The 25566-nt window shown below is 39.8% G+C and overlaps 1 protein-coding gene across 1 annotated transcript in view; it reads right to left on the reverse strand.

The window, feature by feature from the left end:
* Positions 1-25566, reverse strand: part of ALDH1L2 (aldehyde dehydrogenase 1 family member L2) — a 75367-nt gene that overhangs the window by 15298 nt on the left and 34503 nt on the right. The window contains exons 6-15 of the mRNA XM_063447222.1: positions 25148-25237; positions 24921-25055; positions 21911-22036; positions 19153-19244; positions 16979-17123; positions 13327-13446; positions 13094-13221; positions 5896-6046; positions 1089-1159; positions 893-998 (exon numbers count right to left, since the gene is read on the reverse strand). Coding sequence (XP_063303292.1) covers positions 893-998; positions 1089-1159; positions 5896-6046; positions 13094-13221; positions 13327-13446; positions 16979-17123; positions 19153-19244; positions 21911-22036; positions 24921-25055; positions 25148-25237 — 1164 coding nt within the window. The remainder of the gene's footprint in view (positions 1-892; positions 999-1088; positions 1160-5895; positions 6047-13093; positions 13222-13326; positions 13447-16978; positions 17124-19152; positions 19245-21910; positions 22037-24920; positions 25056-25147; positions 25238-25566) is intronic.

Here is a 25566-nt window from a genome sequence, read left to right on the forward strand (position 1 = left end):
GCGGTCGGTCAAACTATGATTTTCAGGAAATTCCTGAACCCCTGAACCGATCTGGGTGATTTTTGGATATGTTGGTCATCCAGATCGGGACTATCAGGAAATATAACTTTTGTGAGGATTTTGTGTGTTTAAAGGTATTTTGGGGTTTTGTAAAAGCTGGATCCTGGTCTTGGGTCCAGAGTGGATGGAGGACAGTGAGACCCAAACCATGATGCAGCAGTTTGTGGGGTTTACAGTGGTTGTGGTGTCTAATGTAGTGCTTATGGTACTCAAAGATTACTAGGAAGCAGCAATTGAAGGAGGTACCCAGTCATGGTGCCAGGAGGTCCATCATAAATGGGATAAAACCCATGTTTTCCTTAAGCATTTGAATTGCTGTCTCCTAGGTCTGAGATTATTTAACAAGGCTAAGTGCAGATAAATAAACATTATGGAACAAAACACAACAAATCAAATACACTTTAGAAATCTAGTTAAAGCCTGCCATCAATTGGAGGTGGATTATAACTTCATAGGGCTTGACGTAGAATATTAAATTGGGGTATGTGCTATCTACCCACTGAAGTAGGCAATATAAGATTTCTTTAAGAACGCAAGGCTTTTCGCTGATTGGTTTTGCCTATAATATGTTCCCCACATCTTAATACCTATGGAAGCCACGAGTTCTGTAGATAGCATGTTAATTTCCTTAGTTAAAACTAGGGTAGGACCCATTGTTATTTGTGTGCTGTGACGTAGTGGTGGGCTTAACAGAATGCGGCCATATGGTGTAACTAAATCCCCATATTTGTTTGCTAAGGTAGGCAACATTAAGTAGCCTTGTTAAATTTAAAACAGTTTTTTTTGTGTGTGCACCCCTCCTTAATCTGTATTTTAAATAAATAAAAGGTACCTGTGCTGGTTTCAGAACCAACGTGTTTCCTGCAGCTAAACAGGCTGCGCTTTTCCAAGCCAGCATCATCAGAGGGTAATTCCAAGGAATGACAATAGCACAGACTCTGAAAATAGAGGACAGCGGATTTTAACATAAGCAGTGACTAATCACAAGGAATTAAAGAGGGTATTCTCCATTACAGAAACTTACTAACCCAAGTGGTTCCTTTTTAGTATATGTCAAGTTGCGGTTAGGACGAGCCTGGTTTATTGGTATCGTAGAACCCTTATAAAAAAAGAAAAGAAATATCAAGTTATCTATTTAGAGACACACAATCGCTGGGTGACTGGCAGGAGGAGCACTCCCCTCTTCCCGGTCACTACATGTAGCATGGTATCCTATACCTGGTCTGAAAGGAAGTACTCACTGGGCCTGAGGAGGTCAAAGCTGGGGGGGGGGAGGGGGGGGTGAAGAGAAATAGACACACTAAAGGGTCTTGGGAGTGAAAAAGACAAACACAGACTGGCTGGGGGAAGAAAGAGACACACAGAGAGGCTTGGGGAAGAAACAGACCACAGAGGTCCTGGAGGGGAAAGAGACAAAGAGGAGCTGGGGATGAAAGAGACACACAGAAGAGCTGGGGGGAGAAAGAGACATACAGAGGGGCTGAGAGGGAGTAAAACACACAGAGGGTGTGGGAGGAGAAAGAGACACACTAAATGGGCTTGGCAGAGAAAGAGACACAGAGAGGCTAGGAACAAGAGACACACATGGGCTGGAGAAGGGGAAAAAGAGAAACCTGGGGCGGAGCTTGATCACTGAGCCGGCCAGACACATGCTGCAGAGGCTCCCGCACTACTTGCCGGGTTTTGGAGCTTACCCCCAATCACTGAGCCTCTACAAGCACCACAGTGTACTACCCAGCTCGGTAGTGCACCGGGGAATAAAACAAGTCCTCAAGCTTACTCCTACTCACCCGGGAGCACCGTTGCAGCCTGCTGGTGTTGAAGCTCGGGAGAGGTGGCCACTCACAGTACAAATCGCTGACCTCTCACCCCCCTCACTGGACCGGGGGATATCCCGGTTCCCAATGGACTCTCAGACGCGGCACAAGCAGTCCCTATCGCCTGCACAGGGGGCAAATCGCTCAAACTGAGAATCCAAGATGGCGGCTGTCATATTGCCCAAGTGGAACGTGCCTCCACCTCCCAAGCCTCACTATGACCCCTTGGAATCTATCCTGCAGAGGCTAAATGTTATATTCCAGCACTTCTGGCTAAAGCTACAGACCCGTGCACAAGCTACCCAATCTGGGCGATTGAAGGTAATCGAGGGGGGAGAGCTGCCTGGACAGAGGGGGACCCCTCAAGGCATTCCCACCACACAAGTGTCACAACACTCTACAGTCCGCCTACCTAGTCAGAGAGCCCACCGGGTGTAGGTGTAGCCTCCAGGCATCTACCACACAAGCGGAGGATTGCCCGCCTCAAAAGGCACCTACCATCTCGAACCCTCAGCTCACCCTGATAAGGGAAAAGACTTGATCCCAAGGGGCTCCCAAGTCTATGGACAGAATCGATACTGGCCCTCACACAGGCCTGGGGCTGGAGGACAGTCCTCACCTGCCACAAACCGGCAGAACTCCCTGCCTTGACGCCGCTTATACCCTACACTACTGCGGGACTCAGCAGCCTTCCTGCATTGGGTACTTTTGCCTGTAGCCAGTACCACCGTTGACACCCTGCTGGTTCTATTGTTCTTTTTAAAGGTGGTATGGCGCCATTCAGAAGTGCTTGGCTCCAGAGGTTTAAAACTTGCTACATAGGCTAGCATATCTATTCAGTTAAAGCTGTTTTATTATTACTCTGTGCCTTTGTCTTGCTTTTTCCTTAAAGTAATTCATTCAGTCATGTATTCTTGCTTATTATTATTATTATTTTATTATTTATATAGCGCCAACAAATTCCGTAGCGCTGTACAATGGGTGGACTAACAGACACATAATTGAGATCAGACCACTGGACGTACAGGAACAGAGGGGGTTGAGGGCCCTGCTCAATGAGCTTACATGCTAGAGGGAGTGGGGTATAGTGACACAAACGGGTTAAAGTAGGGGAATTAAATAGTTTGTTAGAGAAGGGTTTATTGAGTGCTTGGTAGGTCATTTTTGACAGTTGCAGGAAAGGAGTCATGGGGTTGGGGATGAGAAGCCTGCTGACAGTTTAATTGATACGCTTTAACGAAGAAGTGAGTTTTCAAAGCTTATGGATTCCTCCAGTTTTTTCTTATAAAAAAAAAGTGCAATATACCTTGACTTCTTATCTTTTGCATGTACAATATCTGTCATGAAATACATCCGTAATGTTTTATGAACTTTACTCTGCACTTCAAAAAAAAAGATTGAGAAAAAAAAAAAAAGAGAGAGCAACCTAAAGTGGCTGGGGGGCAGAGACACAGAGAGAGGCAGGGCTGGGGAAGGGGAGAAAAGGGGCTCGGGCTAAGAAACATACAAAAGGGGCTGAGGGTAAAAGACAAACTGAAGGATAGGAGACTGGTAAAAAGATACACAAAAGGTGCATGGAGGTAGAAAGAGATATACATAATACACACAAAAGGGAAAAATGGGGGATAAGATCAGGCCTGGGGATAAAAAGCAGCCCTGGAAAAAAAAAAATCTATGCCAGCCCCATAAGTCATTGCACTATATATTGTCACATGTAATATGTAAAGCTATGTCTTGCCACCCCAGATGATTGAGTAATAGTATATATTGCTTTTTCTAATATAAAATATTGGTCCTTTCAGAGTAAAGGTTTAATTATACAGTAAGCATCCTCACATGCAGACACAGACAATCTCACTGACACAAGCTGATTGATACACAGCCTCATAGACAAACAATCTCACTGATATACATAAGGTCATTGACATAAAAACACAAGCTCACTCACTAGCAGGCACACACACACACACAGCTATATGTAGTGGTTATGGTGTCTATAGCCTGTCCCTGCAGGCTTTTCAATGTAAACACTGACTTTTCAGGGAAAAGGCAGTGTTTACATTGCTTCCTATTGACACCTCTAGTGACAGACACTCAGATGGTCACTAGAGGTGCTTCCTGTGTCAGTGCAGCACAGTGTGCAGCACCTACATTCAGGGCCTCCACCCTCTGGAGGCGCTGAACGTTCCTCATAGAGATGCATTGATTCAATGCATCTCTATGAGGAGATGCTGATTGGTGTAACATTTTGCAGCCAATCCTATGGCAAAGCATTGGATTGGCTGAGATCATCAAAAAGGTGAGTAAAAACACTATTTAAAAAAAAAAAAAAAAAAAAAATACATGACACAGACAGACACACACACCATGACACAGACAGACACACACAATTGCTGTGAGCAGACAGCTGTCTGTGCTGGGGGCCACTGGGCTCGGGGAGCTCTGTTGTCTCGTCTCGTCTCTGCTCTGCTCCCCCGCCCTTGCGCGCTACTTAATGAGACCAGGGCCGGAATATGACGTCTCATTAAGCTGCGCGCTGGGGAGCAGAGACAACACAGCTCCCCCAGCGGCCGCCAGCACAGCTCCCCGAGCCCAGCAGCCGCCAGCACAGACAGCCACAGCTGTATGCCCACGGCCCCAGATGCCGACGGCCCACCGAGGAATTTGCCAGTATCACAGTGGGCCAGTCCGGCCCTGGATAAGATACACCAAAGCGACAATCTAAAGAGGGGATATAAAAATACAAAACAGAGCAAAACATTCAAAAGGGGGGGTTAAAAGAAACACAGGTGAAGATGCATTTTTTTTAGCAGGGTGGGGGTGGATACACCTTCGCCTGTAACTCAGTTCTTCTGCACAGAAATTTATGCCGGAGAGCTGATTGATTGACAGGTGAAAGAAAGACCTCTTATTAAATATATACATTTTGCTACAAATCCTGCGAACACATCATACATAAGAAAATTATGGTAAGTAGGAATATATTTTCTCTTATAATCCATAAAATATCTATTAAAAAATTAAATAAATTACCATATAAGTATATGTGCATATGTGTTCCCTTATATACACATATAAAAACAGCTGCATAAAATACTGGGTTCCCAATAACTGATTAAGTATGTAAGGATACATATAAAATAATAAAGGAATTTTAACGGAGCTCCCCGTACTCCGACCGAGTACCCTCCGTTGATGGACGCTTCCTAGCTTGCACCGAGGACCACAAGCACCGCACCAGACACCACAACCACCGCAGACTCCGCAACCGCAGTATCTTGACTGGAGTCTCGCCGTCTTCCTTCCACCCTGGATCAGCTTCTGTCCTCCAGGACCATGTGGGAAAGACCTCTTCCTTCTACCCTGTATGAACCTCCAGCATCCAGGACCGTGTGGGGAAGACCTCTCCTCCAAGGAGAGCGTAACAGGAACAGCTCTTAAAGAGCTAAGTGATTCAAGCTCAAGGGAGTATGCAGAGCATTGCAATCCCCAGTGTGATTATAACAGCTCCCTCCAATAACGAGACAAAGCTACGTTTTGAGGGATCAAGAAGAACTAGCCCATATGGTCATCACATTAACATTGCTGTGAAAACTCAATAAAATTACAAACAGTCAAAATCATAGCAGGCAACATACAGTGACTTATTATAACACAATGGCATAGTTTTAAATGGGTGGGGAAGACAATAATTAACAGAAAATATCTAACGTGCCTGCAGAATTAGCAATATGCAAATCTACCTGAATATGCAAATGAACCAGTCTTGCTATTCAGGTAGTGCATATTACTGTTGCTACCAACAAAGGGCACTAGACAAGCTCCATAGCCAAATCCACCTAGTTGTTAGCAAACCTCAACAGTACAGGACAGCAGGCAATACATCCCAGGGGCCATAGTCACATGGCAGGAGGCTGGCAATCAGTCTTCTCCAACTCCCAGTGGCGAGGCTGGTTCCGCCACAGGAATATATTGTAAATTTTGTGTAATGGGATATATTAAATTGATAGCATCTTACCTGAATTTTGTCGCACCAACCAGCGAAGTATCTAAAGGTTTGTACTGACATTCCCACGTGGGTCTTTAGTGCCAGTGTATACACTGCTCCTGAATCTATTGCCTCGATCGTTGCCAGCTCCTCTTGATGTTCTTCCATAAGGTCAGCAAGTCTTTAAGATTAAAAACAAATCAATAAAAAAAAATCATTTCCTATTAAAAAACTAATGTGCTCTATAGCATTGGAGTTTGGATTTTTCTTCAAATTTTTTTTTTTTAATCTGTGTAATTTCCATCTCATACTATATTACCAAGGGATTTAATCATGTCATAATATGCTTGACCATAAGCTGTGAATCTCCATTAGCAAGAATTTTTTTTCTTTTCCTTTCTTTTTCACTTTTTATTTAGCAAAATAATCTGTTAAAAATCAGAATTTCCTGGCTAATCACGGCAGCATCACTAATGGGTATCTCCGCCCCTAACCAGATCAGGACAGGATAAACCAATTAAAAAAAAAAGCAAGAGAGATAGAACGAGGCTGGATGCATAAAAGGTCCTTCCTCCTTCCATACCTCAGTCTTTTTTCCTGTCCTTAACAGGACAAGGCAGGTTTAAATGTATACCTTAACATTTTTCTTTTTGGCCACCTTCCCATGTGCACCATAGTTCTCCCAGGCACAGATCAGCCTTTCTGTGCCTGAAGGACCCAGTAAACAGCCTGCTTGAGCAGGACTAACTGGGTCAGATTCAAATTAGTTATTTGAATCTGCCATGTGGATGAACATTCCACATGCTGAGGACTATGGCTTCGTTGGAAATTCAGAAGCCTTACATATCCCCCCTACTGAACCTTGTGGCAATCTGGGAGATAGACCTTTCTCCTCTTCATTCGGGAGTTTTGTCTCCTATTCCTCCCTTTTCCTCATTTTGTGTACTCACGGGTCGGTGGAATTCCTTGTTCGGGAGTTTGATGTTCACTTGTGGCTCAGCTCGCATTCTGGTAAGTGTTTACCTGTCTGTTCATCTAATTCTGCCGTACGAACGCCACGGCGTTCGTTTCCTTTCAAAGGGATTCCCCGGCTAGCTTCAGTTTGTTTATACCCGTTTACACAATTTGGCGCAAACTGAACTAGAGAAAGGGAGCGAACGGCTCAGCCGTCTCCCAAACCATCTGCGCATGCACAAATTTCCTCTCTTAAAGTTACAGGTTTCCTAACGAATCTTAAAGTGACAAGCGCTTTTGTTCCTAAAGAATTATCTTTAGTACTGCCATAGTATTTTCTTACTCGACTTAAGGTAAGACTATATTCTTATCTTTCAATTTCTTAATAGTCATAGGTTATAAATAAATTCTCGGGAATAAAAGTCTTCTGACTTCGCAACCTTTATTCCTTTTTTAATAGATTTCTTCTCCCTCTGCCTCCCATCGCTCAGGATCAAAGAAACATAGGTAAGCCAACATTTTTATGTATATAAGGGGATTAACCCCTTAAGGACACATGACATGTGTGACATGTCATGATTCCCTTTTATTCAAGAAGTTTGGTCCTTAAGGGGTTAAAAGAGTGCCACACGGGCCCCATAGTTACTTACATGGCCCTTCTTATTTTGCAGCCCAAGCATGAGCCAGGATAGATACCCCAGGAAACAGAAGGAAAAAAATCTAATTGCTGCTTGGCCTGCAACAAGACTGCCCTAGAGGGTAAAACGTATGCCTCAACTGTATGTCAGAAGTGGCAGACATTAAATGTTTCCCTCAAGAAGAACTTAAAACCTGGATATCCCAAGCCATAGCTGAAGGCTTCAAGGCTTCTACAAAACACACCTCCTCTCAAAAACGTCATAGCGTTGAATCCTCTTTCTGAGTCTGAGCTGGACTTCTTTGAGGATATTTCTGACGAAGAAGAGGAGGATACGGAGTATGCCTTAAATCCTTAGACTCCAAATCTGTTGAGAAGCTTATCTTCCTAATAAGGAATACCCTTAAAGTACATGAAGAAAAGACAGAATCCCTAGAATCCGACAAATATTTAGAAGACCTCAGACCTTCCAAACCCTCATTTCCAGTGCATCCTTCAAAGATAATGATCCTTAATGAGTGGGCCAGAAAAGAGAAGAAAGTTACCCTTAAAAATAAGAATCCAAAGCATGTTTATAATCCTGATATGCCTACTTTAAAAAAAAAAATGGTGCAGTTCAATGATTTGGGTAAAGTGACCAAGAAGAGGAATAGCTCTTTAATCTACAGATTACGAACTTTCTGGAATATTTTTTTTTTTACCAAATGTCCCACTTTTAGTCTAAAGTTCCGCAGACCATGTTAATCCAGGAGACCAATTTATAAAGTCAACTGGCGAATGTACAGGGTGGGCTAAAATTCAGGATAGGGGGAGCTAGCTGGGGAAGCACACGGACGCATGAACTGACACTGCCCTCAGAGAGAGAGGCAGTGTTTTATACCTGGCTGATTTGGCATCTGCTTCAGGTGGGATGAGATAGACAGGAGCAGTCACAGGAAAAGTCCAGCCCCCTAGTGCCGGAAACATACCCAGGGAGAACGGGGCTAGAAATGCTCTGAGGAATAGGAGCTGCTGTGGAAGAGGCAGTAGAGCAGGCCCAGGACCGCAAAGTACCCAGGTTCAAATCCCCTGTTGGACACTTCTGGGGCAAACACGTCTGGTGGTCTGGATGACAGAAAGAAGATATCCAAAGAGGTGTAAGAATAGAACACCTTCTGGACAACTTTAGACTCGCAGCGGACTTAAGTTCCGAAGCTTCCCTGGATATATCCAAGATGATTGCCAAAAGCATGGCACTCTTGGGGAGCTGACTACTCTTCAAAAGCCTCCCTTTGTGCTCTTCCCTTCTTTGAAAAAATCCTCTGTGACTCCATCCAAAAAGCTGCAGGCAGCAAGAAAGATTTCCTACCTACCTAAGTGAAGAGAAAAGGTGACAAGTCCTTTCGAGACAACAGATCATATCGACCAGGGAAAGAATATTACAGATATGTGTCTTGGAGATCCTATCAGCCTTCTTCCTCTAAACCAACCCCTTCTAAAAACTTCTGAAGGTTTACAGCCCATACAGACTGCTTTATAATTTCTGATCTGTCTGGGCCACGAATATTTCAGACTCATGGGTCACGTCTATCCTAGATCAAGGCTACAGAATCTAATTTGACTCCTTTCCTCCAATCAACTTCTTCATAAGGTCATGAAAACCGTCGGGGAAAAAACTGGAAGCCTTGATAGCAGGTGTCATAGAAGAGGTACCTCTTTCAGAAAGATACAAAGGCATCTATTTGATGCTTGTTCTTGGCCCCAAAACCCAACGGGAAATGGAGACTGATTATAGATCTGAAAAACACCAACATATTTCTGAAATGCCTATCATTCAAGATGGAATCCATATCCACTATTATTCCCAACATCAACAGAGGGAATTGGCTAATGCCCATAGACCTGAGGGATGCATATTACCATGTTCCCATCTATCCTCTCCACCGCAAGTTTCTCTGATTTCATATATTAGGACAGCATTTCCAATTCAGAGGCCTTCCTTTCGGCTTAAGCCTTGCCTCAAGGACCTTTCTTAAAAATCTTATTGGTTCTTACAGCACATCTAAGAAAACAAGGACTAGTCATATTTCACTATCTAGACAACATATTAATAGTTGCTCCATCCCTTCAGGAAGCCTCTCGTCACACAATACAAGCCCTGAACTGTCTACAAGAACACGGTTGGATTATCAACAAGGAGAAGAGTTCTCTGAATCCTTCTCAACAAACAACTTTCCTGGGTGCCTACATCAACACCAAGGAAGCAAAGGTCTTTCTATCACAAGAGAGGATGAGCAGACTGGAAAACAAGATTCTCTCGGTCCTCCCCCAATCTTCCATAACAGCCAAGGAGTACATGAGCATTCTGGGCTCACTAACTTCAACCGTAGGATTAGTCCGTTGGGCTCAATGGAACTCAAGAACAATTCAATTAAATTTCCTAAATCAGTTCAACAACCATCGCAGCAACTGGAAACAAGAGGCAAGAAAGAAAGAGGTTTTCCCTTAGAAGATCCCCTTCCTAAAGTCGTTTCTAAATTTCATCCTCTCCAGAAAGTGGTACTCTCGTCCTTCTGTTCTTCCCTGTCTTCTCCTGAGGAAGAGCGATTCCATGAACTCGATGTGAGAGAACTTCTCATTTAGTATCTGTTACTTCGGACTTCAGAAAAAACAAAAAAAATTGTCCTTTCTTCTGGTCTTCATAGGGGTGAAGCGGCCTCTTCCTCTACCTTAAGGAGATGGATAGCTTCTGTCATAACAGACTACTATCGGAACAAGCTGACTCCTCTGGCCAAGATCAGAGCTCACTCTTCCAGATCCCTGGCTACAGCTTGGGCTAATTGGGCAGAGGTTCCTCCGGATGACATCTGCAGGGCAGCTTCTAGGTCCACTCCAACAACATTTAGTAAGCACTAAAAACTGTATCTTCATTCTACCACTACTTCCTTTGGGAGAGGAGTCTTATCTGCAGTTAACATGCATAATAAAAATGAGATATAGTTTACATCAATATGAGTCTGTGTCTATTCAATTTGTTTTCCCTCCCTTTCAAGGTTTCTTCTTGGGTATTACCCATTAGTGATGCTGCCATGATTAGCCAGGAATATGGAAAATGTAATGACATACTTACATAGTATTTTCTTTTCCTGGCTATTTATCATGGCAGCATCAGTCACGCACCCTTCTTTCTTTTTAACTTAACTGAGGTATGGAAGGAGGAGGGACCTTTTATGCCTCCAGCCTCACTCTCTTTTTTTTATTGGTTTATCCTGTCCTGATCTGGTTAGGGGCGGAGCTACCCATTAGTGATGCTGCCATTATAAATAGCCAGGAAAAGAAAATTACTAGGTAAGTATGTAATTTAATTTTCCATATTTCTTTTAATTTACTCCCGGACCAGTGTACAAATGTCAAGACACATTAAAATCACAAATAATTTCCTCAATCCATACATAAATAAATACATAAATTGAAGGGACATTACATCATCAAAACAACTTTAGCTCAATTAAGCAGTTTTGGTGTATAGATCATGGCTCTGAAGTTTCATTGCTCAATTCTCTGCCATTTAAGAGATAAATCAATTTTGTTTCTGTTTATGCAGCCCTAGTCACACCTCCCCTGACTGTGACTGACACAGCATCCATAAAAACAAAATGCTTTTACTTTCAATCAGATTTTACTTACTTTAAAAGTTTTTTATCTTCTGCTCTGCAAATTTAACTTTAATCATACACATGAGGCTCCTGCAGGGTCTACCAAGCTAATAGAGCAGGAGATAAGCAATTCTAAATTTAACAAAAAATGCAATAAAGGAAGTATAAACATTAGATGACTCTTTACAGGAAATGTTTAGGAAGGCTGTGTAAGTCACATGCAGGTAGGTGTGACCATGACTGTATCAACAACAGGGGTATGATACATACATTAAAACTGCTTCATTAAGCTAAAGTTATTTTGGTGGCTATAGTGTCCCTTTAACAATCAAATTGAAAGAACAATTTTTGAGATAAAAAAAAGTAACAGCCTGATTTAAAATCTATCCAGCCCCAGACTTGCAAGCAACACAAAGCTCCATCAGCTGTTCTACTGCCATATGCAACAGCCTGATTTAAATCGCAATGCTTTCCCATAGGATTGGCTGAGCATGTCAAGGAGGCAAAACAGGGGCAGAGCCAGCACAAGCCAAACACAGACCTGGCCAATCAGCAGCTCACCATAGAGACGCATTGAATCAATGCATTTCTATGAGAAAAGTTCAGTGTCTCCATGCAGAGGGAATAGACACTGAATGGCAGTAGTGCACCTCTAGCAGCCATCTGAGAAGTAGAAACTGGAGGTGTCAGTAGGCTGTAACGTAAACATTGCCTTTTCTCTGAAAAGACAGTGTTAACTACAAAAAGCCTGAAGGGAATGATTATACTCCCCAAAACATATACAATAAGCTGTGGTTGTTCTGGTGACTATAGTGTCCCTTTAAATTTAAAATTCAATTTTAATTCTGAAAAAATCTCACTTTAGTAAATAATCCTGTTAATACGTCGGTCTTTGCCCTTCATACAAGCATTACAAGTATATAACATACTTATATAACACACATATAATTATTCAGCAAACTGAATTGATGAAAATCCCAAATCAATTCAAAATAAATTTCACATTTTACACCAAAAAGTCTAGTTCTTAATTTCAGCTATGTTTTCAGATCAGCTATTTTGGGCTTTAATTTGAAATACACTTTGAATCCTAACAACACTATAACTATGATCATGCAATCTCCATTAAGAACTGCTCTAGTAAAACCTATTTATTTAATTAACTTATTTATAAATCTATTTTTTTTTTTAATAAACTTAATATCCAGTTTAGGAACTGGTACCTAAGCTGTCGATGTATATTCAGACTTGATCTAACCATAGATATATAAAAAAGGTAAAACGCTATTTTACCTGCTACTACCGCCTTTTTGTCAATCACTAATTTATTAGGTAATGCACAAATATGACTAACACACACTTAAAGGGACACTCCAGGCACCCAGACCACTTCTGCTCATTGGAGTGGTCTGGGTGCCAACTCCCACTACTCCTAACCCTACAAGTGTAATTATTGCAGTTTTTTATAAACTGCAATAATTACCTTGCAGGGTTAACTCCACCTCTAGTGGCTGTCTACTAGACAGCCACTAGAGGTCACTTCCTGATTTCTAGCAAGGATTTTCCTTGCTAGAGCGTCGCTGGAAGTCCTCACGCTGTGTGAGGACCTCCAGCGTCGCTCATTTCCCCATAGGAAAGCATTGAAAATCTTTTTCAATGCTTTCCTATGGGGAGCGCTAATGCGCATGCGCAGCATTGCCGCGCTTGCGCATTAGGTCTCCTCGGCCGGTGGGTGGGATCAGTCTCGCCCACCGGCCGACGGAATCAGAGGGAGGAGCGGCACGGAGGAGGAGAAAGCGACGAGGGACATCGTCGCTGCTTCAGGTAAGTGACTGAAGGGGTTTTAACTCCTACAACAACTGGGGATTGGGGTGTGGGAGGGAGAGGGTACCTCCAGTGCCAGGAAAACGGATTGTTTTCCTGGCACTGGTGTTTCCCTTTAAAGGAAAGCAATCAATGCAATCATTAGTTGTATATAAGTAATACAGTATAGCACACCAACCTGTACAGTATCCTGCCTCGGTCTCTCGCATTCATTTTACCCCATTCACCAATTTCAAAAGCATCTTTTGCTGCAGAAACGGCTTTGTCGACATCTGCAACCGAGCAATACGAGATTTTGCAGATTACCTAGGAGAGAACACACACTGAAAGGTAAGATATTTACTAGTGAATGTGATTTGTGAATGTTCATGGGGGAAAAAAACATAACAGGATGATGGAAGCCGTACTTACAGAACCATCAGTTGGGTTTATGGTATCGTATGTTTTTCCATCCTCTGAATCCACAAATTGTCCATTAATAAAACACTGGTAAGGCATTTTCACAGTCATATTGTTAACGTCTTTTATAACCTGAAAATAAAGCAATAGGATTACTAGACCTTGGCTCTCAATGGTTTATTTTTTTATTTATTTTTTAATAATCTTTATTACGTTTTTTCCTTTTAGATACATATCACAAGACTTGTAAAAATAAAATTACATACATACAAGCGGACATAACAGAAAAAAAAAAAATTAAATATACCTTTACAACAACAGTTCAAGGCAAACATTATAAATCCAGAAGCCTTACAATTCGACTATAGAAAATATACATATACCAGCTAGGACTGGTGTTGCAAACATCTGAACTATGGTCAGTCAAAGCATAATTATGTTAAGATGAAAGGCTCTCAATGGTTTATTCATTACATATCTTTCATATATATTTAAAATGTATACTTTTGTAAGATGTGTAGTGTATTTTGCAGCCTCCCTCTTCGTTGTATGAAGTTATTAATCTTTGTTTTTATTGAGGCATATAGTAAAACAATACAGAAAGTAAAGCCAGGAGTTAGTGCACATAGATCACATGGTGTGTAAAACATAAAGATAGCAAGGTCACTGCTGGAACTCCTGCGAATAACAGCCTCTATTTTACAAGTTTTAACTGAGTGTTATTATAATTGGGTTTTTTAAAATCTTTATTTATAGTTTCATGCATGTCTATTGAATACAACATACTTACGGTATATGCTTGTATAGATATACAGTAAAATACTGCTTGACAGTGGTGCAAATACACAATGGTCATTGAAACATTCCATACAGGGTTACACAAGACTGGTCTAGCAAGAGTAACTATGAACAGTTATGGTCGCGTATCCTTCATTATACATTAGTTTGCATTATACATTTTTAAACAGGTAGATACCGCTTGGTTACATTTAGTAAGAGCAATTGAGCCTGGGTGTTCTGCCCCTGAGATTTAGAGAACATTTCCTTAGTACGGCATGTCTTAGTTTTTGCTAGTTCTACAGAGTCTGACATTATGTTAGAGATAACAAGCTAGGCCCCTGTCAGAGTACTGTACAGGTTAGTGTAGCTGGCTATGCTGGTTTGCCCAGCCCTTAGCTAATCTTTATTTTTAACCTTATGAATACAATAGGCAACACAAATGATTTTTTTTAGTTAACTACAGCTGAAACAACATTAGTGTTATCAGAAATTAGAACTATACAGACTATATTATCATGTAAATCATTTGGGCTTTAATCAACACATACTGAATTATTGAGAACTTAAAACCGAATTGTGACATTTAAAGGGACACTACAGCGTTAGGAATGCATGAGCATTCAGCCAATGACGGGGAAAGGAGGAGGAGAGTTCCCCGCGCGAAGGTAGCCCGGCACTGGAATAAAAGGTAAGGAATTAACTCCTTACTCCCCTTAGAGCCCGGCGGGAGGGGGACCCAGAGGGTTTTACATTGTTACACTATATATTTTGTTTGAACTCTGCAAATTTGCAAGTATAATATTTTAATACTTTCACAGTGGATTGGCACAATAAGCACTTTAATTGGCTATTTACACATGTATGTGATGAGTTATTGCACTTTATATTGAAGCACTTTTTATGTAATATTTGCACATTATTTTAGCACTGATTTTTGCAATATTGAGGTTATTGTATTGCATGATATTTTTGGCACAATTTTCATCTGCAATATTGTGGTTATTGTATGATAAACTACTGGCACAATTCTCAAAGGCACACCGCACTTTATTTTTTTGGTTTGATATTTTCAATTTTAGTGTTTTTAGAGCTAAATACGGTGCTGCTACTTAGTATAGTATAGATTTTTATGTATATTTTATTGTCAGCGCCATTTTATACTTGTAATTTTAGTGTGTCCATTTCTTTGCTTACCTTAATCCAGCGCCAGACTCCCTCAGCACTGGTGACCTCTCCTCCTCCACCGACGTCAGCTTCCGAGTGGAGCCAAATGCGCATGCGCGGCGAGAGACGCGCGCGCATTCAAACCTACCCATAGGAAAGTATTACTCAATGCTTTACTATGGGGATCTTATTTGACACTGGACTCCGTGAGGACGGCCAGCGTCAAAAAAGTGTGATTTGCACCATGTAAATCAGGGAAGCGGCCACTAGAGGCTGTCAGGGAAACAGCCACTAGAGGCTGGATTAACCCTGTCGTCTAAACATAGCAGTTTCTCTGAAACTGCTATCTTTTCAGCTGCAGGGTTAAAACTAGAGGGACCTGGCACCTCTGCAGGAAGTCATTGAGCTGAAGTGGTCTGGGTGCCTATAGTGGTCCTTTAAGAAAAAGTGTTATTTTGTAAATATCCTCCAACACTATTAAAGACACAGCTTAGCAATTTAAAGTGGCACTTTCACCCCTCCACACACACACACACACACACACACACACACACACACTTTCACTGAAAGTCTAAACCAGTCAAAAGATATACTAAGACAAAGTTGTATTTTTCATCCGCTTGACACTTCATGACAGAGGGCAGAGCTACCGCCATCAAGAAGTGTCACTCCCCCAGCGGTCAACAGGGATATCCCAGTATGCCCTGTTCATAGAAAAGGCAGTGTTTACATTGGCGTCTAGTGACTCTTCTAGTGGCAGTCACTCAGACGGCAACAAGAGGTGCTGCCTAGTCCAGTAGTAGCATTCAGGGTCTCCACGCTCTGCAAGGAGGCGCTGAATGTTCCCCATAGAGATGCACTGATTTAATGCATCTCTACGAGGAGATGCTGATTGGCGCAGTGTAGAAGAAAATGCAAGTAAAAAAACTTTTTTACTGTGATTGGAGGGGGGCCGGTCACTTAAACAGGCACTTCAGGACTGTAGTGTCAGGAATACATGTTTTTATTTCTGACACCATAGTGTTCCTTTAATAATATGTTTGTTACTTTTGAACACTGTTAGCGTTGATCTTATTTTTTCTATAACTTTGTAAATGCCTTTATACTAATAAAAATGCCATTGCAAAAAAAAAAAAAAATGTCATCAAAGTTTTGCAGTATCACATTAATACTGATTATATATTGGGTTTCAATTTTTAGTATCTATTCAGTATTTTATAAAAAATTGTTCTAGCTAACATTGACTTACTGTGGGCACAATGATATTCAGTAGCATCACAAATTTCAGATAATTGTTTCCCCTGTCCACTACAGTGAAATGCCAGGGCAAGGCAGTCACTATTTATCAACACAGTTCTTTTTGTTCACATACAACATTTAAAAAAAGTAAATTCAAGATTATAGATCTTAAGTGAAGTGGCAAGTGCTAATTAACATTAATTATTAACATTAATGTTAGAATAAAAACAAATTTAGCATATTTTTTTTCCCAGTGTGTATTCATTACACTTGGTAGGACATACGGTATCCTTAATTTCATGGATATGTAATTCTGAGCTTTTGGATGAGGTACAAAGGGCTCGGAAACTGAAATACATAAAAACCAAAAAAAACTCTGGATCTTCACAAATGTAGGGAAATTAGTGTTTTCTACCAAAATTAAATTCTATATTTATTTGAACACATCTTATTTCACAGATAATACTACATTCCAACTTACGTAATCGATTATTAATTCCTCTTTTCCTTCCCCTCTTGATTTTCTTACAACCATCTGTATGAAATCCTGAAATGTGGTCGCCATGTAGACATCTTCATTCTGGACTTCTAGTCCTCCAAATTTCTGTTTGATCTCCTCTACTAACCTGTGAAATAATGAAAGAGAACATTGAAGAACATCGCTCAAATTCTCCTGACTACAAGATTACTTTTTTTCCAGTGGGCTTATTAAATTTAAAGTCTGTATTTGTAGATTTTTTTTTCCCCACCAGAAATTCCACTGATTAATTATTTCATTTATAAGGAGGCACAGTATTCAACCCAGTTACGATGTTTCAACAAAATGTAAGGTTCCAACTTTAACTTAAAATAGATGTTATTATGCATACATTCTGCTAGTATAGGTTCCATAATGCATTTCTATTTTTTTTTTTATTTCATGTGCTATTCTCTTTTAGGATTTCATTTTCTTTATCTCCGCAGGATTAGAAGGATTAATGGTGGCAAGAGTAACCCTTCAACCTGTGTTTATCAACTTTCAATATGTCACTTTTAGCATAAGTAGGGCTTTTCCAGTTTCTTAATATACTGTCTTACAACTCCATCAAACCATTTCCCAAGAAGGGCAAAGCTCCTTAATTCCATATTACATACTTGGGCAAATAAGAAATCAACTAAATAAACAACAGTGTTATTATTTTTATACAGAATCAAAAAATTCCCTTGCGCTTTACAATGGGTGGATGAACAAACGTAATTATAAACAGACAAGTTGGACACACAAGGACAGAGGGGTTGAGGGCCCTGCTCAATGAGCTTACATGCTAGAGGGAGTGGGGTAAAGTGACACAAAAGGTAAGGATAGTATTAGGGAAGTAAATTGGTAGAACAATATTCACTGAAGACTTGTGTTTGTGGTTTGTTTTTTTTAAATGACAGTTGCAGGACAGGAATCAGTTTGGAGCCATTAACAGTTTAATTAACAAGTTTTTGTGAAAAAGTGAGTTTTTAATGATTTTGTAAAGGAATGGAGATTGTCTAACGGAAAAAGGGAAGGTAGTTCCACAGGAACGGTGCAGCCCGAGAGAAGTCTTGAAAGCAGGCATCAGAGGTAGGAGTACGAACAGAGGTTAGACGTAGGTCTTCGGTCGAGCGTAGGGGCCTCGACGGGACATACTGGTGTATTAGGGAGGATAGATAGGTGGGAGTAGCATTATATAGAGAGCTGAAAGCAGGAATCAGAATTTTAAATTGAGCCCTATATCTTACAGGAAGCCAATACATGGACTGACAGAGGGGTAAGGCGTGGGTGGTGCGGGCGGACAGGAGTGTTGTCAAACTTTTAATTCTTACATCAAATCCTATTTGTATAATAACTCCAGTTAATAAACATTGTATATTGTAACATAAAATCATAAGAAAACTAAGGGGACATTATTTGTAACCATTCACGTGAATGTTTCCAGTGTTATACACCACTTTATACACAAACACGAAAAATAAATTAGAGAACGTTATTGTAAGTAATCCGATACTTACCTTAGCGATCTGACAATTAGCTGTTTCTCTGATCGGGCGGACCACCTCCTCCAGTCTTCCTGCCCGATTGGCTAGTCTCCCAGACGCTGTGCGCTGTGCGCACGCCCCCTTTTAAGACGCGTGCTGACTTCAGACGATGGGCAGTACTATGGACAGGATTTACAGGAGCCCTCTCACGTTTTGGGGGCGTGACAACATAAATCACGCTCCCAAACATATAAAAGCACATTTAGCAGGTGTTTCAGTGCCCTGTTGTAGATCCTAGTTTACTAGTGTCTCAAGAGTGCGTTTGTATCTGTTTTTTTTTGGCTATTTTGATTTTTACTCGGCTTTTCCCGGACTACTCTGATTTCTGGTTCTCTTGACTCGGTTTTGGTATTTAGTTTTGGTTGTTCTCTGGCTCCCTTTGACTTGGGCTTGGTTTTGACTATTCTCTTTTTATTACTTTTAGTCCCGCCATGGGTAATTAATTTGTACCTTTAGGAGGGTTATTACGGGGGAAAAAAGCCTTTTGGACGCCCCTTGTACCTTCACTAGAGCATTGATAGAACTGCAAACTACAAGAAAGGAAGGGAGTAGGTTGTGGCTCAGGAGAAACTAAAATGTCTATAATGTCATCAAGCATGCCCTACTCACCTGACAACATCCATAGATGCTGCTCCAGATTTAAAAAAGTCTGTAGTATCCTCAATCACAGCAACATTGCTTAGAATTGCTTTCCAAATGTTCTGCATTGGTAAAAGAGACCAAAATATTGGATAGTAAGATTAACAATAAACTATCTGCTGCTCAACATCGTAAAACCATACAGTAAAAGAATTCTCAATGCTCCCTTCCCCAGCTGATGTCTTCTCTAGATTGCTAGATTCTACTAAATAGTCTTAAACCTTGCCACCTGTAAGATACTAAAACCTAAATTTCAGAAGATCTATGACAGTTTGAGGGCTATAAAAAGCACCATATGTATGCAGCCGCCATTTTGAGAATACAGATTAGAAAATGGATATTATAGTATGGACAAGTGAATTCATAATGGAGTTATTATGCTACCACCACGATTTCAGTTTGTTAAATACAGAGGTGAGGTGGATCGTTAGAAAGGCATTCTAAATACTGAAAATACATGTAAATAGTAGCAGCAACACATTGTTTTCTGAGACAAGGATCCCAGAATTTGTCAGAAAAAGTTAAAAAAAAAAACCTGGCTATGTGCTGGATCTTTTATCAGTACATATCTTCATCAATATTCCACAAAACTACCAAATAATGTCTGCTGCATTTCCCATCTGGCTTTTTACTACTTGAGACATCCTTTAAAATAAAATAATGTTTTACTTGCCTTTCCCCCCCATCATTTCCTCTTCTCATCCTCTCTCAGAATCTGTTCTCCTTGTCTTCATTTTTGATCTAGTTTTCTTTAAAACATAAGTCAAGGTAGGGACTACTTTGTCTTGTGTACATTTCCTACACCTGATATTCTTTGAGACAAGGAGGAACTTAAGTCATCTTCATTTCCTGTGTCAGAGAAAGTTTTCCCACAATACTCACCCTCCTCCGTGTTTTCATGCTGCTTTATTCGCCATTCCCGAACGTCCTGTCATTTAGACTAAGGCGTCAGAGAATCCACTGAATTTTGTCCTAACAGAATGTCGAATCTTTGTCCATTCAGTTTAGGATGAAAAACATACATCATTTTCTGTTTGGAATTTAATTCGGAGAATGTAATTCCAATCTGGGCCATTTAGTAGATAGCCTCCTAATTCACACAGTATTAGGGAGCTATCTACTAAAAAAGCTAGAAAGACCATATTTGGTCTTTCAGAGAAACTAAAAGTAAAAATTACTTAGTATTAGTAAATAAGAGAGTTTAAAATCTTCCTCCTGCCCCTACTCGCTATGCCGCAAATAAGGGCATGTCTACTAAACAGTGAGCAGCCAGTGGCTTCTCACTGTCTGTAAAAAATAAACTCCCCAAATTCAATAAAGGGGGACCTGATACAGGTTCCTAATGACCCCATGTTGGGAGATCTATTATAATACTAATACTGTGGAGGTTGGACATAGTGTCCTGCTTCCGCCCTCACCCACGCCCTGCAACTGGGCATGTGCGGGAATTTCATAGCGCTACATAGTGTGGGCAGGTGACATGTTCCGCAGGGCCTTCTTCTGCCCACACTAAGATGGCGACAACTAGGACCTAGATCTGGGCAAGGAATAAATAGGTTTAAAAAAAAGTGAAATGGGGGATCTAGGGTCATTTGGGGGTGACTAGGGGGGCAATAAAATCTAGTGGAGTTGGGAGGGGGTTTAAAAAAAAAAAAAAAACCAACAAAAGCAGATGTGGCCATGATAGTGTTGCTTTAACTGATATCTTATATATTTGAGAGGTCTACCCAGTGCAAGAGGAGAGCTGGATGTGTTGTACACACTGGACTAATCGCACACTTTCAGTGCATATTGGGTATTTAGTAGGTAAAGCCTAAAAAGCACGAAGGAAAACTATATGTTGCAATATCCTTTAATTTCAAATATAAAAAACATAAAAGGTGAGAACGCCCTCACGAAACGTGCAGGAGCAGGCAGTGAGCGATCACCTTGTTTGACTTTGCATTTGTTTGACTTAGGGGGAGGCAAATCATTTTTATGTTTTATATATTGGAAATAAAAAGATATTGCACCATATAGATTTTCTTTTGCTCTTTAAAGCCTTCATCTACTAAACTGCTATTATAGGGAAGTACAGAGAACACTACCTACTAGAAGCTGTAGTGGGACTATTTTTGGCTATCCTTTTTAGGAATCAAGACTTTGCTTATTGGACCTTTCACCTACAAGAACTAAATATACAGATCCAATACTTTGGTAATCGGACCTGTCCTCTATGGGAACGAAGTATACAGTAAGCTCTCAGATCTAACTATTAACTTACTTTCTAATTGAGCGTGGAACTCAATATTTGGATTTTAATCACTACCGGAATTATATTGTGATCTATTATAATGTAAAATTGTGTTAGTTTAATTCATAGAAGTCAAAGGCATACAGATATCTTTATATATATTTTTAATATTTATTTGTTGGATTATGTATTACTATAATATTTGCTGGATGGTTTTTGATACAGTGTGTATGTTTGCCAGTATGTTTTATCACACTGTGGCGTATATCTCCCTATACTGATTTCAGTTAATTTTATGCTATGCCACACTTTCTTAGCACAACTTGATAAGACATAGATAAACTGGCAATAGCCCTTTTTTTTTTTTCGTACTCAAAACGATGTTGATACTGTGAAGATAATTTCAGCGGCATTATATATATATATATATATATATATATATAAAAAGTTTGGTGTTAGGAGACGCCTCACATTCTTTGCTCCCAGCAGACTTACCCTAATCTCTGACTCCATTGCCTTCTCCTCCTCCGTGAGCTCGAGAGCTGCCGCGTCATCAGTGGAGAAGTATTTTGAAGCAGGGATCATTTTACCATCTTCAAACTGAAGGTTCCGGGTCATTAGCTGTAAACAGAAGGCAAGATACATATTGGTTCTTACTGCCACGTAAAATATGGACAGTGTCTTTTATTAAGTGGGAAAATAAAATTAAAGTGACTTGGATTTGTTTTGCATTGAATTTAAATAAATGACCAACTTACCCCAAAAAGGAAATAACTAAAGACTTACTTTTCACATCATTCCCATGCCTTCAGGTGCAAGTGTCAAAGGATTTATCTATCTATCTATACACACACACACACACATATAAATATATACAAACATAGGCACACACGCGCCCACGTCACCACACACGCATTTCGGCAGTTTTCACTTGATGAGGAATGGGAATCACTTTGCACAGATGGGGTAAGTTTGATAGTTAAGATTTGCTATATATATGTATATTTTGGGCACTGTCATTATCTTGATAAAGATAACGTTGATGTAGAGGTGGTGATTTTTTTTAAATACACTTTGGAAAATCCAAGAGAGTGCTCCTGTCTTCATTCTTTGTTTATATATATATATATATATATATATATATATATACATACACACACACACATATATATATATATATATACACACACACACACACACAAACATATACACACACACACATATATATATATACATACATATATATACACACACACACACACACACACACACATATACATATATATATGTGACATACATACATACACACACACACACACACACACACATACATACGCAAACACACAAAATCACCCAAAAGTAGGTATACAGTTGAATAAATGAAATTCATCACAACATTTAATATCTGTGATGCATTTCATTGACTCAACTGACTACTTACTTTTGGGTGAGTGTGTTTGTGTGTGTGTCTGTGTGTGTATACATATTTAATTGTATTATTATTATTACACAGGTGCATGGTGCCATCCATTGCAGTAACTGGTAGATGTCTGGGGATGGATGTATATACATCTTTGGGAGCTGGGATATATGGACACCTTGTTCCAGTACATGTAAACTCCAAATAGAAGATATTATATATGTTTATTTATCAAAAGTTCTTTCTATATGCCTGCATGTTGAGTTTATATATGCTTACTGAACAGCGGTATTACTTTATCTGAATTTTGTTTAAGTGCCTATAGGAACCTGAAATGTTAATCTGGCCCGGACAGCAACCTCCATAACTCTGTAGAGTACTATTGTAGAACAGGTCGGGCGAAGGAGAATTGAGGAGAGCTTTGGGCATATATCAGGGCATACTTGTAGATGGCAATGCATATGCTTTATAACATATGGCAATGTTTTTACCATATCAATCAACAGGATATTGGAATCCAAACTTTATTATAAAACGGTCCTGTCAAAAAAATGCACAATAAGAGATCCATAATCTGTAATCCGAAGAAATGATTCTGTAATGTGCATAAAATAGATTTTTATTACCTATCCATAAAGAACTATATATACTAACCTGATGTTTTCTTTTTATATAATATGCTAGATATGTATCCACCCCCTGTTCCAAACAAATGACTTAATTTTTTTCTTAAAGTTGTAAATAAATTAATAATAACATTTCCAGGGAGATTAACATCCATAAAAATTACACTTCTAAATAACTAAATCACGTTATGTAAAAAGAGAGATTCTGGTGTAGAATTTTACAAGAGGGACGATCTGCATGAATGTTCTATTGGTTTCCATGATGACAGCTCCTCAGAATCATGCAGTTTAGATAACCTCCAGCAGGTGTATTACTGGCTGCTTTTAAATGTCTATTTAACCTCCAATGCCACAGAGCCTGACACGGCTGTCCTCATTCATGGCAGTCAGTGTACTGGGTATGGGCATCTGGCCATCTAATGTTAATGCCACTACATAGAGTAGACTTGTTCAAACATGAGTTTCAGCCAATTCCTCTAATATAAATTGTAATTGATTCCACGCTTGAGTTCTGGATATTGCCTTTTATTGTAACGCCCAGCTTCTGCTGGTAAACACATGGTTTAACTTTGGAAGTGTCACTATTCTGAGTATCCCTGGGGTCCCATTACTACTGCGTCAGTGACATTAAACTAGGGAATGGAAATAAAAAGCATGACTGGATCTGATGTAGTAATTATAGACCAGAGCCAAGCTTCTAATTCCAAACGCAAAGTAAGAATGTCTGCAGCAAAGCTAATGCATATTGAAAATACCAAAGAATAGCACGTAAACAGACTAAGAACACATGGAAAGATTATTCCATTGGATGGATCGTAAAAGTGTCCCAAGGTAAAAAAAAATAAAAAAAATTAAGGTAATATTACATGTTGAAGTCCAAATGGCAGGAATTTAGTATCAGATCTTAAGAAAACAAGTTTAACGTGCAAAGTTTTTGAGAGCCCCCAGACTCGAGGGATTATGTAGCCTCTTCTCCTTTCAAGGGCTTAAAACAACTTGGATGGATTGTATTTAAAGACAGAGTCAGTGCCCACATGAATTATTTTACAGACCATTGACAGCCATTTGGGTCTCTATGTAGTTGTATCTCAAGAATGATTGTTAATCGCTGTATCTGCAGTTAATAAAATGAAAATACCTGGAAACCCCTAAATGTTTATTTCTATTGCATCATTAATGAACCATTAATTTAATAATGTTACGCCTTCCCTTCTATTTTTTGAGTTTTTGCCTTTGATTGGTTGTGACTATCATTATTAAGATTTAACCACATGTGGATTTCAATGCTTCTGCAATGATTTGTTGAGCCACTAGGAGGCACTGCAGAAAGATGTGATGTCTTGTGAGTTTTTAAATATTTTCCTGAAAACAAGCCATCAAGTCTTATATTGTGTTGTGTTTAGAACTATGTCAATGAATTTCTATTTGGTGTCTGCCCTAATAGGTTTGGTCAACTTACCATTTTTCCATCATTTCCAAAAAGGACAAGTCCATTTTTTGTGACGAGACCAGGTTTTGAAGCTCCATCAATGGGTAATGTTTCCCCAGCCGGCACAGAACCTTGCAGCAAAGAAGATCCAAACAATGTGACTGTCTAGTAAAATAATTGAAAAGTTTACTCTTTATACAACGTATTACCAAAGAAAACAGTAAACGTAAGCCTGAAGATTCCTTGATTTCACCTACTTGCCCATTAATTATGGTCCATGCTCCTGGAACCTTGTCATGTCCTCTTATCCAGTTGTGGATAGCCTCAGCAGAGTTGTCCCAACATATCTAGAAATATAATACAGCCAAATGTTTTTAAAGTAACTCACTTCTTGTACAGCGCTACGGAATATGTTGGCGCTTTATAAATGCCAGTAATAAATAAATAAAAAACTTCTTCCTACAAGACATAGAGACCAATTATTGGACCAGAAATCATTTTTCATGGAAAATATGGATGTAGTTGAGGCTCCTATGTTTCTACGGCAATGCTACCATGTACCATTTTAAAAAATAAAATGTATGGACCAATAAGAATTGGCGAGTTGAAGAGGTTTTTGTTTTTTTCCCCCTGATTCATCAACTTTGCTTTAAAGGAACACTCAATTGAATTTTTT

Source organism: Pelobates fuscus, chromosome 3, assembly GCF_036172605.1.
Source record: "Pelobates fuscus isolate aPelFus1 chromosome 3, aPelFus1.pri, whole genome shotgun sequence".
In the NCBI taxonomy this organism is placed as follows: domain Eukaryota; kingdom Metazoa; phylum Chordata; class Amphibia; order Anura; family Pelobatidae; genus Pelobates; species Pelobates fuscus.